Below are 13,157 nucleotides of genomic sequence, written 5' to 3'. Positions count from 1 at the left end.
AGGAGCAGCTCTTGTTTTCAAGAAACATGAGATTTGCAGAATACTGTCCACCACTCTGTTTGCTTGTATGAATTTTACTCACTTTGATTTGATTTCAAGAGGACTACTATCTGTCATAACATCAAGAGACGGAGTCACTTGTGAATCTTATTCATTGATCAAGATCCCCATAAGTAACAAAAACTTCAACTGCTAAATTATTTTTTTCCCCCGATAGGAGAACACAGCAACATTCGTTGTAAACATCAAGAGACACGAGAATTGCATAATACAAACTAGATAGGAGAAAAACAATATTGGTCCTGAACATCAAGAGACATGAGAACTGCATAATACAAACTAGTTCGCTTTTATGAACATTCCTCATTCAGTTGCTGCTTTCAGATTATATAAGTTGGGATGAAGTTAACCGAACTGGCGGCCATCCACCATAGATTCCTCTTTATACATAAAAGAAAGCATCTGCCAGTGGTTAAAAAATGCTGATACAAGAGAACGACTGAAAGTTTCTCGTTTGTCAAATGTTATCTACGGCAACAACAAACACAAGAAACAGACAAAAAGAAGAAGAAGAAGAAGCAGAAGAAGAAAAGAACGTTATTATTGTTACACGAATGACTGAATACTAGCTCTTCTTCTGTGGTTCAACAAAATCTGTCGAGCAGGGCCCATCGTTCCTGACACTTCTTTGCCTTGCTGAAGTCGACTGTATGCTTCTGAAATAGCTGATGATGATTGCTGTTGTGCAGCTGGCGAGCTAACAACTTTCCGCTGAACACTTAAACAGAATTTGTTGAGTGCCTGTGTATTTCTCAGGCCCCTTAGGTTGAGTGGGCTGGAGATGGCTAACCGTGACCGTCGTGGAGAAATGACGGTTGGCAGCTTTGGAACCCATGAGCGTTGCTGTGTTGGGGGGCTGAAGAATTTGCTTGCACTGCTGATAATGCTGCTGCTTCTTTTACTGTCTGGAGTCATTGCTAGTAATGTCGGTTCGGGCAGCGGAGAGAATATCCTTGATCGCCTCCGTGGGTCCCTCACAAAAGATTTCCGGCCCACCATATTACCACCGTTGATTATATGCGAGGAGTATTTTGTAGAAGTTGCAGTGGTAGCATTGGTTGATACAACCGCGATGGAGACCCGCCTCTTGGGCTGCATAGTTTGAGGGCGTGCTGAAGTGGCCAAGGAAATCCGGCGTGCTCTCATGGGAGGCTTGGCTGGTGGGGAGACCGCAGGTAGTCTTGTTGTAATGATCATGTTCTCTTTGTCTTCCTTTGCCGGTTGGGGAGCGGCACTGATCCGAGTGGGACCCATGGGAGGCAGGACGTTGGTGAGTCTGCCGAGAGGTGGCCGCAGCTTAGATGGGAACAGAGGTGGTTTTTTTTCATTTTGGGCCGCCTTCTGATCTTTGGCAGCAGCTCTATTTTCCTGTTGCAGTCTGGCTTTCCTCTCTTCAGCTAGTTGGCTCTCAAGTTCTTTAACCTGTAAATTATAAAAACCAAGTGATCGCCTATCAGCCGCAGATTTAGACTGGCGGAAGAGCATCAATGTACAAAAATATATAAATGCTCGATTGAGCTAAACAACATTTTTTTTTTCTTTTCTTTTCTTTTTTAGTTCTGCAAGCTAAATCAACAGTCGGCCACCTTTATCGGATCATCCAGTGGGGAACAGCACACACACACACACACACACACACACACACAGAGGGACGGAGAAGGCTATTATGCACATATATGCTTGTATCCATTGTACATAAATAAGATTAAAAATACAAAACTTCAACTGAAACAATTTTGAAATTTCTGTGTGCATGAGTGATAATGTATATTGATAATCAAGTAGAGAATGGAATCCTCTACAACATTTGTTTTACGCAGTGTATAAACAACCAAATCTGTGAGGCCCACCATGTTGTATTTGCAAGGGATTGTTTGCGAGTGGGTAATTGGTGTGAATTGGTGGTAATTGGAGCATTTGGGGGAGTATTTGATGTGAATCCAATTCACATCAAAATATACCAAAGTCCTTCTGAAAAAAAAAAGAAAAAAAGAAGGGAAAATCCACGTGATTCCATTTCACATTGATTCTGATACTACCTATTATCACCTATTCACAAGTTACGGTCCTCTTTCTCATTCTCTCTCCACCAATGCGTTTCAAATATAGGCTGCCAAACACATTCACATGGATTTTAGTGGACTCCAATTACACGCTGCCAAACAAAATTGATGATTCCAATTCACATGGATTACATGGTAATTGCTAGTGCATAATATCAAATACGTGCTCCAAATAACCCCCTAAAATGAACTCCATCTTCTATCATGTTATCTCCTTGATGTTAGGCCCAAGGGCCAAAAATCAGCTAGATCCACACAGGGGTATCAGACGCCAACCATAGGATTGTGTGTGGGGTCACTATGGTGTATGTCTTTCATCAAACCCATTTATCACGTGTAAGTCACCGGGATGAAGAGAAGATACAAAACTCACATGGGCCACACTGGGTGAACTTAACAACGGTTCTGGGAGCAATTTTACATCGTTCTCATTTGTGTGGCCCATATGAGTTTCTAATCAGACTTATCTTATGAATATATAGTCCATATAATGCTATTATGTATGGAGTAAATTTTACATATACAACATGGTGGACCCCACAGAGCCTGAGTGTTTTATGCCTTGCGTAAAACATGCGTTAGATAGACGAATCCAGTCCATCAGGTAGTGGGTTAATATTCTCAAATCCTTCCTTTCAAGTAATCCATATGTGAATTGGTTTCTATCCCAACCAATCCATGTCATTATGTGAACTGGTTTCTATCCTAACCTTCAAAATTTTCTTTTTGTATAAAACAGTTTTTTTTTTTTTTCTCTCCAAAACAATAGTTTAATTCAGCTTTATCTGCAAAAAAACTATTTCTATTGCTAATCTTCCCAAGTATACAGAGTTTTAAACAATGAAGCAATCATACACTTTCTTTCAAAAAATACGGAGTTTAAAATGGAGTTTTGCTAACTACAGGCAGGCACATTGTGAATGAGCCATACCCCAAAAGCCACCATCAGAAAATCTTAATCATGCCATCAGAGAGATTACTTTGTTGTTGAATGTGGATTGTTAATGCAACTGTCAATTCGGAGGCCACAAGTCGGACGGTTATGATAATCCAATGGAGACTTCTGGTGTATGCCTTAGGCCAACCATCAGAAAATCTTAATCATACCATCAGAGAGATTACTTTGTTGTTGAATGTGGATTGTTAATGAAACTGTCAATTCGGAGGCCACAAGTCGGACGGTTAAGATAATCCAATGGAGACTTCTGGTGTATGCCTTAGGCCAACCAGTTGAACGGACAGGATCACAGAAAGTCAGTGCCCCAGTTGCAAAATCTAACAGTGTTTGGCCAGGTCAAGCACCAGATAATGTCTCAAAAGGAATTCAAAGAATGCGAAAAACGGAATGAAAGAAAAAAAAAAAAACATGTATTTCAAACTGCTTTCTACCTTTTCCTGAAGGTTTCTGCACAGCTGCTCCCGGGCGGCAAACTTCAATTGCAATGACTGCAAGCTGTCCATCATTTTCTTTGTTTCCTTCTCATCTTGCTTCAGCTTCTCTGCCTGTAAAATCAAATTAATGGCAACCCCCATGAACAACTCATTCGACTTCCCATTTTCTGGGTTTTGTTTTTGCTATTTTACACATCAACTCTAGAATGAGATGGCATTACCATCTGTTTGTACTTGAAAAATTCCATAGGGTCCGACTGTTTACGGGCTGGGCCATGCTCGATCCCACGAACCCGACTGGCGAAATTGAGTGAGCAGAGAGTCTCTCCCAAATCTGTGGCACTTGGGCTGATCTGAACAAACATCAACGTCTTGCAATCTCCACCTGTATTTGATTGTTAGTTAGTTAATTCATAATTATCCAGCCAGTCAAGCAACTTAGCAGGTGAGCTGTGTGTGAGAACAGATAAGCAACTAAGAGGGTTAGCTGTGGGTCCAATCCATTGGATTTGTAAAATAGCACTCTTTGTATATGTAAGCAAGCTAGATCACCCAAGTGTGTTTCCCGCCCATTTTATTAAATGAAGGTGACCCATCTACCACATATGGTATAAATGCACACGATATAGACCGGGGTCCATATCCTCGAAAAATCACACCCAGGACATTTTGTGGCCATATGGTTTAGAAAGAAAATGATCAGTGGTCTGAATTCAACGGCTGATATCAGTAGGGTGCCTTTTGTTGTATGCTTCAGCCACAATATTCGATCTTTGACCATTTTTCAGTTGAATATGGACAGTTGCCATCTCTTTTCTCAACCGCCTATTTGCAGGCGAACAACAGAAAAGGGCTAGGATTTATCCTGTCAAGGAGATTATTCCGGCATGGTTCGTCCATGAACCATGTGGGCCCCACAAGTACTAAGGAAAATGCCTACTAGCAATCTAAGATGCTTACCTAGAGAACTCTGCAGCAAATGGGTAAGCTTTGAGTTCCTGACGTTTGAAAAACAATAAGAGTATTCCATTAGCATGCTAAATAAAGAGATGGTGTGAGGATGTTGATAATGAGCATTTTATTTCGGACATGCCTGTATGGTATGTGCGGATTCTTGGATGCAAGCGCCGAGATGACATCACCAAGTGCTGACAAGGACTTGTTAATGCACTGTGACTCTTTGAGCCTTTCTCCCTCAACTTCAGTCTTCCCCACACGTTCACTGCCAGCAAGATCTACCAGCCAGAGGTGGCTTCTGCTTCTCTGCCCATTTACCAGATTCTCCCCCCTAATGGTCACACGCAACAAGCTGCATCCAGGGTATCTTTGTCATTAGACCAATTGGGATAATTTAGTTATCTCGCTCACAATAATTGCATCATGATTTGCATGTTAGGAATGACCCAGAATGAAGCACCCACAATGCAGTAGGTGGCCCACCTCTCTCATCACCATCCGATCACGATGGGACATTCATGGGATTCACACACCACATCTGACCATGACCGGACAATCATGAGATTCACCCACAATGATCTTCTATTGTCATGCATCTCAAACATTTGTGTGTGACCAACTAATTGCAGATTCACCCACAATAATCTTCTATTATGTGTGACTGCAAGAACTAAACCCTCATTTTGAAAATATTAGAGAAAATAAGGTTCATGTTATCCTAGTATTAATAACGATCCAAGCTTAGTTGATTAGGTCACTTGTTCATCAAAACAGACAACACTCGGATGAATCGAAGAATTTTTAATGAAAAAAAGAAAAAGAAAAAGAGAGAGGGAAACAAAATAAAAGTATAACTTATTACCAGTGCGAGCGGCTGCTGAGCTGGTTGGCATTGGTTGATCCAACTGCTCTATTTCGGGTTCCAGCTTTGAGCAGTTCCCACACCTCATCTGTGTTCACAACCGGAGCTTCAACCAGCCCTGGGACTTCCTGTGTTCCCTCTGCTGCTTGCTTTATCTCCAACCTTCGCACGAGATTTACAAAACAACCCACAACATATAAACATCTTCCATTTGTAATTAAACTGATCAATGCGATGACAATGCATACAAGATGAAAGGAATCATATGGTACCCACACCCACTAATCATATTGTTTCCGAAGGCGATCTTCTCTACATGTGGGGCCGGTAGTTCAGTGGCAACCCAGACAGCTAAGAGCCCCCTCCACTGTGGGATGGGAGATGTCCCATAATTTCCCAGATTCGAGAATCTCTACAAATAGATGGTTTATGAATTTTTTTTTTTTTTACAGCGATGGTAAAACATGAACCAAAAAGATAGATGGACTGGAATCTTTCAACCTAGGAACTTTTTTGGGTCATTCTCCATCCACAGTGGGCCCCAACAGATTAACAGTCTGAATCACCATGCCATGGCCTCAATTCAAACTATACATTGTTTTGGGAGATCCGTCAGGATCCTATAGTACACCAATAGATAATTATCCATCATTTATCTTGTTTTCTTTCACTTTCATAACTTTAAAACAAAGGACTACTTACTTCTTCACTGGTTGATTCGAATTCTCAACCAGAAGATCTCTAATTTTCTCATTATAAACTTCCAACATGCTCACAAGCAACTCGTAGCGCATTGTAGTCTCTCTTTCTCTCGAAATCTGAAACAGCTTTTCCAATGTCCTGTAGTTAACACCTCTGTTTTCTGGTGTTCCTTCCATCGTAAATGTCTTCCCTGTCCCAGTCTGTCCATACGCAAATATACAGACATTGAACCCATCCAACACCGATGTCACGATTGGTGATGTTTTTGCAAAGACAGCCTCTGTAAAATATATAAAGAAAATAAAGAATCAATGCTTGGTTTGAACTATTTCGGGCCATTATTCTGAATATGTGGGATCCAAACCTTTCATCTGGTGACCCAACCACGATAGCCGATTGCGAGCTTCTTCGGTTGCATATGGAGTGTTGTCTATATTCTATTATTGACCATTTTGCAAGCCAGCATCAGATGGCCAGGATTGTCTAAAGTGGAATTCTCACTGCATCATACATCTATGGTTGGGCCCATAAAGTGAACAGTTTGGAACACCGAAAGGCGGGACCCACCTATATAGAATGCTCTAAAAATAAAATTCTCACTGCATCATACAACCATTTTGCAGGCCAGCATCAGATGGCCAGGATTGTCTAAAGTGGAATTGTCACTGCATCATACATCCATGGTTGGGGCCCATAAAATGAACAGTTTGGAATGCCAAACTGTGGGACCCTGCTATATAGAATGCTCTAAAAATAATATTGCGGCTGAAATCAAGAAATTGGTTATGGGGTTTCCTCTCATTACCTTGATTATCTTGGGGGCCGAAAACATGGTCGAATTTGAACTGTTTTTTGGAAGAATCGGAGCAAGTAATCTGCAACTCCGTTTCTTGGGATGGGTCAAAATCTAAGACAGAGGAAGAACTATTTGCAAATTCATCTGGGCTTAAAGGTCTACATCTGCAAAAGACCCTGATGTTGCCTTTCAGCTCAATTACTTCATTGTAAAGACGCTTCCGCTCGGAGCTCTCTTCAAGGTATTTTTTCTTCAGATCTTCGTACTTAAACCCTGAAAATCCGATAAACCAATCTATAAATAAATAGTCCAAAATTTTAAAATGAAAAAAGATCAGCCATCAATAGAAGGAACACAAACCAAGAGACTGAAGGGCTGCAGATAGATCAGTGCTGGGAAAGGATGCTGGAACGATGCTCTTTACTTCTTCTGATAGGACCACATGCTCCATTTTTAACATCTGAAAGAGAAAAAAAAAATGGAGTATGATTTTCAAATGCAAGTATGGATAGATTTCTTTAGGCTGTTTGGCTCATTGCAATTTGAGGAGTGGCGAAAAATAAATTGTGATTTTGGGATTTGGACGCTTATTAGGATTTCCGAATTTCTGTTTCAGGACTATTTCATGTTTGTATTGGAAAGAAGAGTGCTACTGTATTTAAATGGTTTTAGAATTCACCTTGATTTTAGCGCTCAAAGCATCAATCTTCTGCAAAATAGGAAGGTTCTGCTCCTGATCTAAAAACGGGTTTTTTTCTAGGTTAGGTCTGAAAGATCACAAAAAAGACAATGGAAGAAGAAGAAGAAAAATAAAAATAAAAATTACAGGTAGGGGGAGCTTTTGATACCATGATTTGCGTTGATGTTGCCTGTTGCTGGTAGGGTTTCTTCGGTTTGATCTGAAACAAAACCCCAATAACTCAGATCAACCATTCACCGAAAAGGAAAAAGACCAAAAAACAGAAAAGAAAAGAAAATCTCAGAATATGTAGAAGAAAGGGATTATGGGTTGGGGGAGCTTGTATACCATGATCTGAAACGATACCGCTGTTATCAGATTGGGTTTCTTGCGTTTGATCTGAGAAACAAAAACAACAAAGAACTCAGATAGATCAATAACAAGAAAGAACAAAAAAAACAGAGAGAAAAAGAAAAGAAAGCAGCCCAAAGGAAAATGTAAAAGACAGAGACTAACAGGTTTGCGTGGCTTTTATACAGTGATCTGAAATGATACCACTTTCTTCCAAATGGGTTTCTTGGGTTTGATCTGAAACAGAAAACCCTGAAATCTAAGATCATTCCAATCATCCAAAGAGGAGAGAGAGAGAGAGAGAGAGAGAGAGAGAGAGAGAGAGAGAGAGAGAGAGAGAGAGAGAGAGAGAGAGAGAGATTTTGTACCTAGATCTGAAACAATATCAGAATTATCTGAGTGGGTTTCAGGGGTTTGATCTGACAGAGAGAAAAATATATATAACCATGAAAAGAGGAGGAAGAGAGAAGAAGAGATTGGTAGGGTTTTGGGGGTTTTCTGTACCTTGATATGGCATTGTTTCTTCTTGTTGAATCTGAGGAAGAGAGAGGGCCATTGCAGCTCTTCTTCTTCTTCTTCTTCTTCTTCTGCTTGCAGAATCAGAGCTTGATGATGATGATGAAAGAGAGGAGGAATTGAAGAGCTTGGAGAAAGAGAAATGAATTGCAGAGAAAACGCTGAGAGAGAGAGAGAGAGATTGTGAAAGTATTGTGAAAGTGATTTTCAGTCTTTCTCTAACGGTCATATAGGTGCGGGGTCGTTTGAAATTTGAATTGTAAATGGATTTGAGCCGTTGGATTGCAATAAGATCTAACGGCTCTCGTTTGGAGCCTGGTTTCTTAATTTAGGACACTGGCTATTACTTTTGAATGACCGGAAACTATCTCTAACGTTGCACAGAATAGCCAAACCACCCCTCCTTTGAATTGGGAGCGGATTAGTTGCCGTTCTTACCGTGGGGCCCACCTTGATTATGTATCTTATATCCACGCCGTCCATTCGTTTTTATAGATCATTTGAGGGCATGAGACCAAAAATTAAGAAGATCAAATTCTTAGGTGGGCCATACCATAGTAAACAGTATTGATTGAACGCCCTACCATTAAAAACTTCCTGGAGCCCACCATAATGTTTCAATAATATTTATTTTCCATCCAACTTGTTGATAAGGTCAAATAAATCTGGATGAAGAAAAATAAATAAATATCACCTTGATCCAAAACTTCTGTGGCCCATTAACGGTTAATCACCACTTTTTCCAATAGTATGGTCCACCTGAGAATTTGATCTACTTCAATTTTGGGCTCACACCCTGAGATGATCTGGAAAAACGGATGGACGGCGTAGATATATAATAAAAACATCAAGGTGGGCCCCACAGTAAGGACCGTACCTGATCCACTCCCCTTTGAATTTGGGCCAATCGTTCAGTCGGCATCGTAACGGGTTTCGTCTGCCACCGCTGGACAGTCTCAGTGCAGGGCGGGGGCTCCGTCGGGTCCAACGTGATGTATGGATTTTATCCACTCCGTCCATCCGTTTTTTCATATCATTTTATTGAGTGGGCCCAAAAATTAGGAAGATCCAAGGCTCAAATAGATAACACCAATGGAGGAAATGCTTATAATGACATCCAGCATTGATACCTTCCTAGGGCCTACAGTGATATTTATTTTCCATCCAACCTGTTCATAAGGTCATATAGACATAGATGAAGGGAAAATAGAAATATCAGCTTGATCCAAAACTTATGAGGCTACTAAGAAGTTTTTAATGGTGAGCGTTAAATTCCTACTTTGTGGTCCACTTTAACCTTGGATCTGTCTAATTTTTAAGATATTAATGTAAAATGATCTGAAAAAAAATGGATGAACGGCGTGGATAAAATCACATAGGTCAAGGTGGGCTCCACAGAACCTCAACCTGGACCGAGTCCGTCCAGGCGGAGGCAGGACGCAATCCGCTTCCGTCGGCTGCGGCGCACTTTTCTGCCGTCTGTCAACATGGTACACGCTTCTGCGATCTAAGCCGTTTATCAGGCGCTTAATACCTGTTTATTGTCTCATGCCCAACATCAAACAGATTAGATGTGGATACAACAAGTTGATGGTTGAAAGGAACTGATCACGGTCCAGATTCGGTTCATGGTTGAGGCCCACTACATGAGCAGAGCAGCCTAACATTGGTTCCACTGAAAGTGTATCGTTGGGCCCACCCAATGGACAGATCAGATCTTAGACACGTGTGTTGATGTGTTGGACGCTGTGGGGCCCAACTTGATTTATCTGTTATTTATCCAGCTGCGGTCTGTTATAAGGTAAACCCTTTTTCCTCACATGATCTGTTCTCCTCTTATTCCGAACTGTTTCTCACTTTGTCCATTATTCAGGCAGTGCCCATGTTTTTGTTGCCTTGGCAGAGGCTGCATGTTTTTGTTGCCTTGGCAGAGGCTGTAGGAGCTGGGCAAGGAGGCGGAGATTGCGGTTCTTCGAGAGGAGAACGAGGCCCTTCAAAAGGAGAAGGCCGAGATGGAGGCACTTCTCAAGATGGCGGCCGAGGAGAGGGAGGAGTTGAAGGATTTGTTGGTTGAGGGCTAGGTGAAGGAACTGTCGTTCTAGGGGGAGATCAACGGGCTCCGGTCCTGTTTAGATTCGATCGACTCCGAGCTGATGAGGATGAAAGCCTACCTCGGCTCGGTTGAGGATGACAATGCATGACTGGCGGCTGAGCAGGGGCAGGCCAAGCTCGATGCTGCTGTCGAGGCGGAGGCAGCAGTTGAGAAGGCGTTGGCTACTCAGCGGACCGAGTTCGACGCCTCGATCACCTCGATTGTTGTCGCTGCTGTCGAAGAGTTTAAGTCCTCGGCGGAGAGAACTGTTGAGGCCGAGAAGGTCTACCACTGCGGCTACAACGCCTGTCTCGATGATGTCAGAGACCTCTATCCCGACCTCAACCTCGAAGCTCTAGCTAACGAGGATCCTGAAGAGGGCAAGTCAAAGACGCTTCTCCTGTTGACCAACCCCCCAGTGCTGATCTTCCTCCTCCCCACGCCAACCGATACATGCTTTATCTTGTTTATCATTTTTATTTTTTTTCAAAAAAAATTTGTAATTGGATATTGTAGCACTTCGGTGCCATTTTGGTTAATATACTTATATATTTTGGTTGATATATTTGTTGTGGATTGCACTGTGTTTATGTCGATTATGTAGAATATGCTTGTGATGCTTGTTGAATGACGAGTCGACCTCTTCTTTAAGGATCAGATCGTCGAAGGGTTCCATTTATGCACTTGAGAGATGGTCCTTCGTAGCATGCTCTTCGAATGGTGAGTCGGTCACTTCTTTAAGTGGTTGGCTCATCCGCAGAACCTTTTTTCTCGCATAGGAAGTCCCATGTAGGACGAGTTGGAACGCGTAAAACACAATTGGGCGATTCCGTGTAGAAAAAATGCATCTTTATTCCAAGTGTAGATTCATCACAAGTAGTGCCAACCTTTACATTCATTCCCTTAGGAATAGTAGATCTTTAAGTGCTTGGCATTCCATGGGTGCTGTAATAGACGCCCTTCCAAGTCCTTGAGACGGTAGGAGCCGGGCTTGGCCGAGCTGACTACTCGATAGGGTACCTCCCAATTCGATCCCAGGGACCCTACTCCAGGCTCTGCGGTGTTTTGGAACACACGACGAAGGACGAGGTCTCCTCATTGGAACCGCCTCGTCTTGACCTTGGAGTTGTAGAAACGAGCGACCTGTTACTGCCAAGCCGCAATTCATAGCTCAGCTATGTTACTCAATTCCTTGAGTAAATCGAGGCTCGTCGTCATCTGCTCGACGTTTTCGCTGTCTTGATAGGATCGCACTCGAGTAGTGGGGAGTCCTATCTCAACAGGGACAACAGCCTCGGTGCCATAAGAGAGGGAGAACAGGGTTTCTCCTGTTGCTGACCGGGTTGTAGTTCTGTACGTCCACAACATGAACGAGAGCTCCTTGGCCCAGGCACCCTTTGCTTTTTTCAGCTTGGTCTTGAGGTAACTCTTTATTATTTTCTTCACTGCTTCCACTTAGCCGTTGGATTGAGGATATCGAGGTGATGAATAGGAATTCCTGATGCCGAGCCTCTAACACATACCCCTGAATCTGTCGTTGTCGAACTGTTTTCTATTGTCTGACACAATGGTGTACGGAATGCCGAACTGACAAACGATATTCTTCCAGACGAAGTCTGTTACTTTCTGCTCGGTGATTCTGGCGACATGCTCGGCTTCAACCCACTTGGTGAAGTAATCAAGTGCTATAATTGCATACTTAGTCTACCCCTTGCCCTGGGATAGAGGTCTGATGATGTCAATCCCCCATTGGGTGAACGGTCATGGCCCGATCATGGGGGTTAGCTCCTCTGCCGGTTGTTTAGGAAAGACTGCAAACCTCTAGCATTTGTCTTATTTCTGAGCAAAGCGTCTAGAGTCCTCTTGAATCGTTGGCCAAAAGTATCCTTGACGGATAATTTTCTGTGCCAGAGCTCGGCCGGCAAAGTGATTTCTGCAGATTCCTTCGTAAGTTTCTTGGATCACGTACTCTACCTCATCTGGTCGCAGACACCTTAAGTATGGTAGGGAGAAGCTTTTCTTGTATAGAGTATCTCCTATGATTATATACTGTGCCGCCCTTATCCTCAGGCGCTGAGCCTCCAGTTTATCCTTGGGAACTTTGCCATCCTTGAGGTATTCAACTATTGGATCCATCCGACTCATCGTCATTTGCACTAGGTGAACGATCCTGTGGTCGAGACAATCAATGCTCGATGCGTTGAGGAATTTCACCAGGATAATCCTCGGAATACTCCTTTCCAACCTCGCCAGAGCGTCGACCCAAGAGTTCTCGACCCTTGGTATCTGGTTGATGTTACACTCTTGGAACTTACTCATGAGTTTCCGAGCCTGGCCGAGATAGGCTATCATTCTGGCTTCCTTAGCCTCATATTCTGGTGATATTTGATTCACGACGAGTTGGGAATTGCACCGAATGTTGAGAGCTTGGACTCCCAAGGTAATCGCCAACCTGAATCCGGCCAATAGAGCCTCGTATTCTACTTCATTATTCGAGGCCTAGAAGCCAAGCCTTATAGCATACTGGATAGTCATTGAGTCAGGTGCTATGAGGATAATTCATGCTCCTCCTCATTTCGAGTTCGATGACCCGTCTACGAACAGGGTTCACTTGTCCATTGTCACTGTCTCCGCTTTGGCGTCCTTAGCAGACGAACTGGCCTAGAGGATCATGAGGTTCTTTGTTA

The 13,157-nt window shown here is 42.7% G+C and overlaps 1 protein-coding gene across 3 annotated transcripts; it reads right to left on the bottom strand.

Annotated features, from left to right (window-relative positions):
* Nucleotides 1-330: 330 nt before the first annotated feature.
* On the bottom strand, nucleotides 331-8,561 carry LOC131226039 (kinesin-like protein KIN-14S). 3 transcript variants are annotated; one of them, XM_058221690.1, is made up of 15 exons: nucleotides 8,367-8,561; nucleotides 8,231-8,281; nucleotides 8,028-8,114; nucleotides 7,860-7,910; nucleotides 7,681-7,731; nucleotides 7,512-7,570; nucleotides 7,193-7,292; nucleotides 6,842-7,105; nucleotides 6,037-6,316; nucleotides 5,335-5,496; nucleotides 4,609-4,824; nucleotides 4,476-4,513; nucleotides 3,737-3,900; nucleotides 3,513-3,626; nucleotides 331-1,482 (listed from the first exon to the last, which is right to left on the bottom strand). In XM_058221690.1, exons 1-15 carry the CDS (start codon nucleotides 8,416-8,418, stop codon nucleotides 607-609), a joined length of 2,565 nt encoding a protein of 854 aa, XP_058077673.1. In that variant the 5' UTR covers nucleotides 8,419-8,561; the 3' UTR covers nucleotides 331-606. The 3 variants fall into 3 exon arrangements, with proteins under 3 accessions (XP_058077673.1, XP_058077674.1, XP_058077675.1); XM_058221691.1 differs by having other exon boundaries at nucleotides 8,028-8,099; XM_058221692.1 differs by lacking the exon at nucleotides 8,231-8,281 and having other exon boundaries at nucleotides 8,028-8,099; nucleotides 8,367-8,560.
* Between the last annotated feature and the right edge of the window lie 4,596 nt (nucleotides 8,562-13,157).

This window comes from Magnolia sinica, chromosome 14 (genome assembly GCF_029962835.1).
Source record: "Magnolia sinica isolate HGM2019 chromosome 14, MsV1, whole genome shotgun sequence".
NCBI classification, from domain to species: domain Eukaryota; kingdom Viridiplantae; phylum Streptophyta; class Magnoliopsida; order Magnoliales; family Magnoliaceae; genus Magnolia; species Magnolia sinica.
Note: the sequence above shows the minus strand (reverse complement) of the source record. Positions and strands in the feature narration are given on the sequence as shown.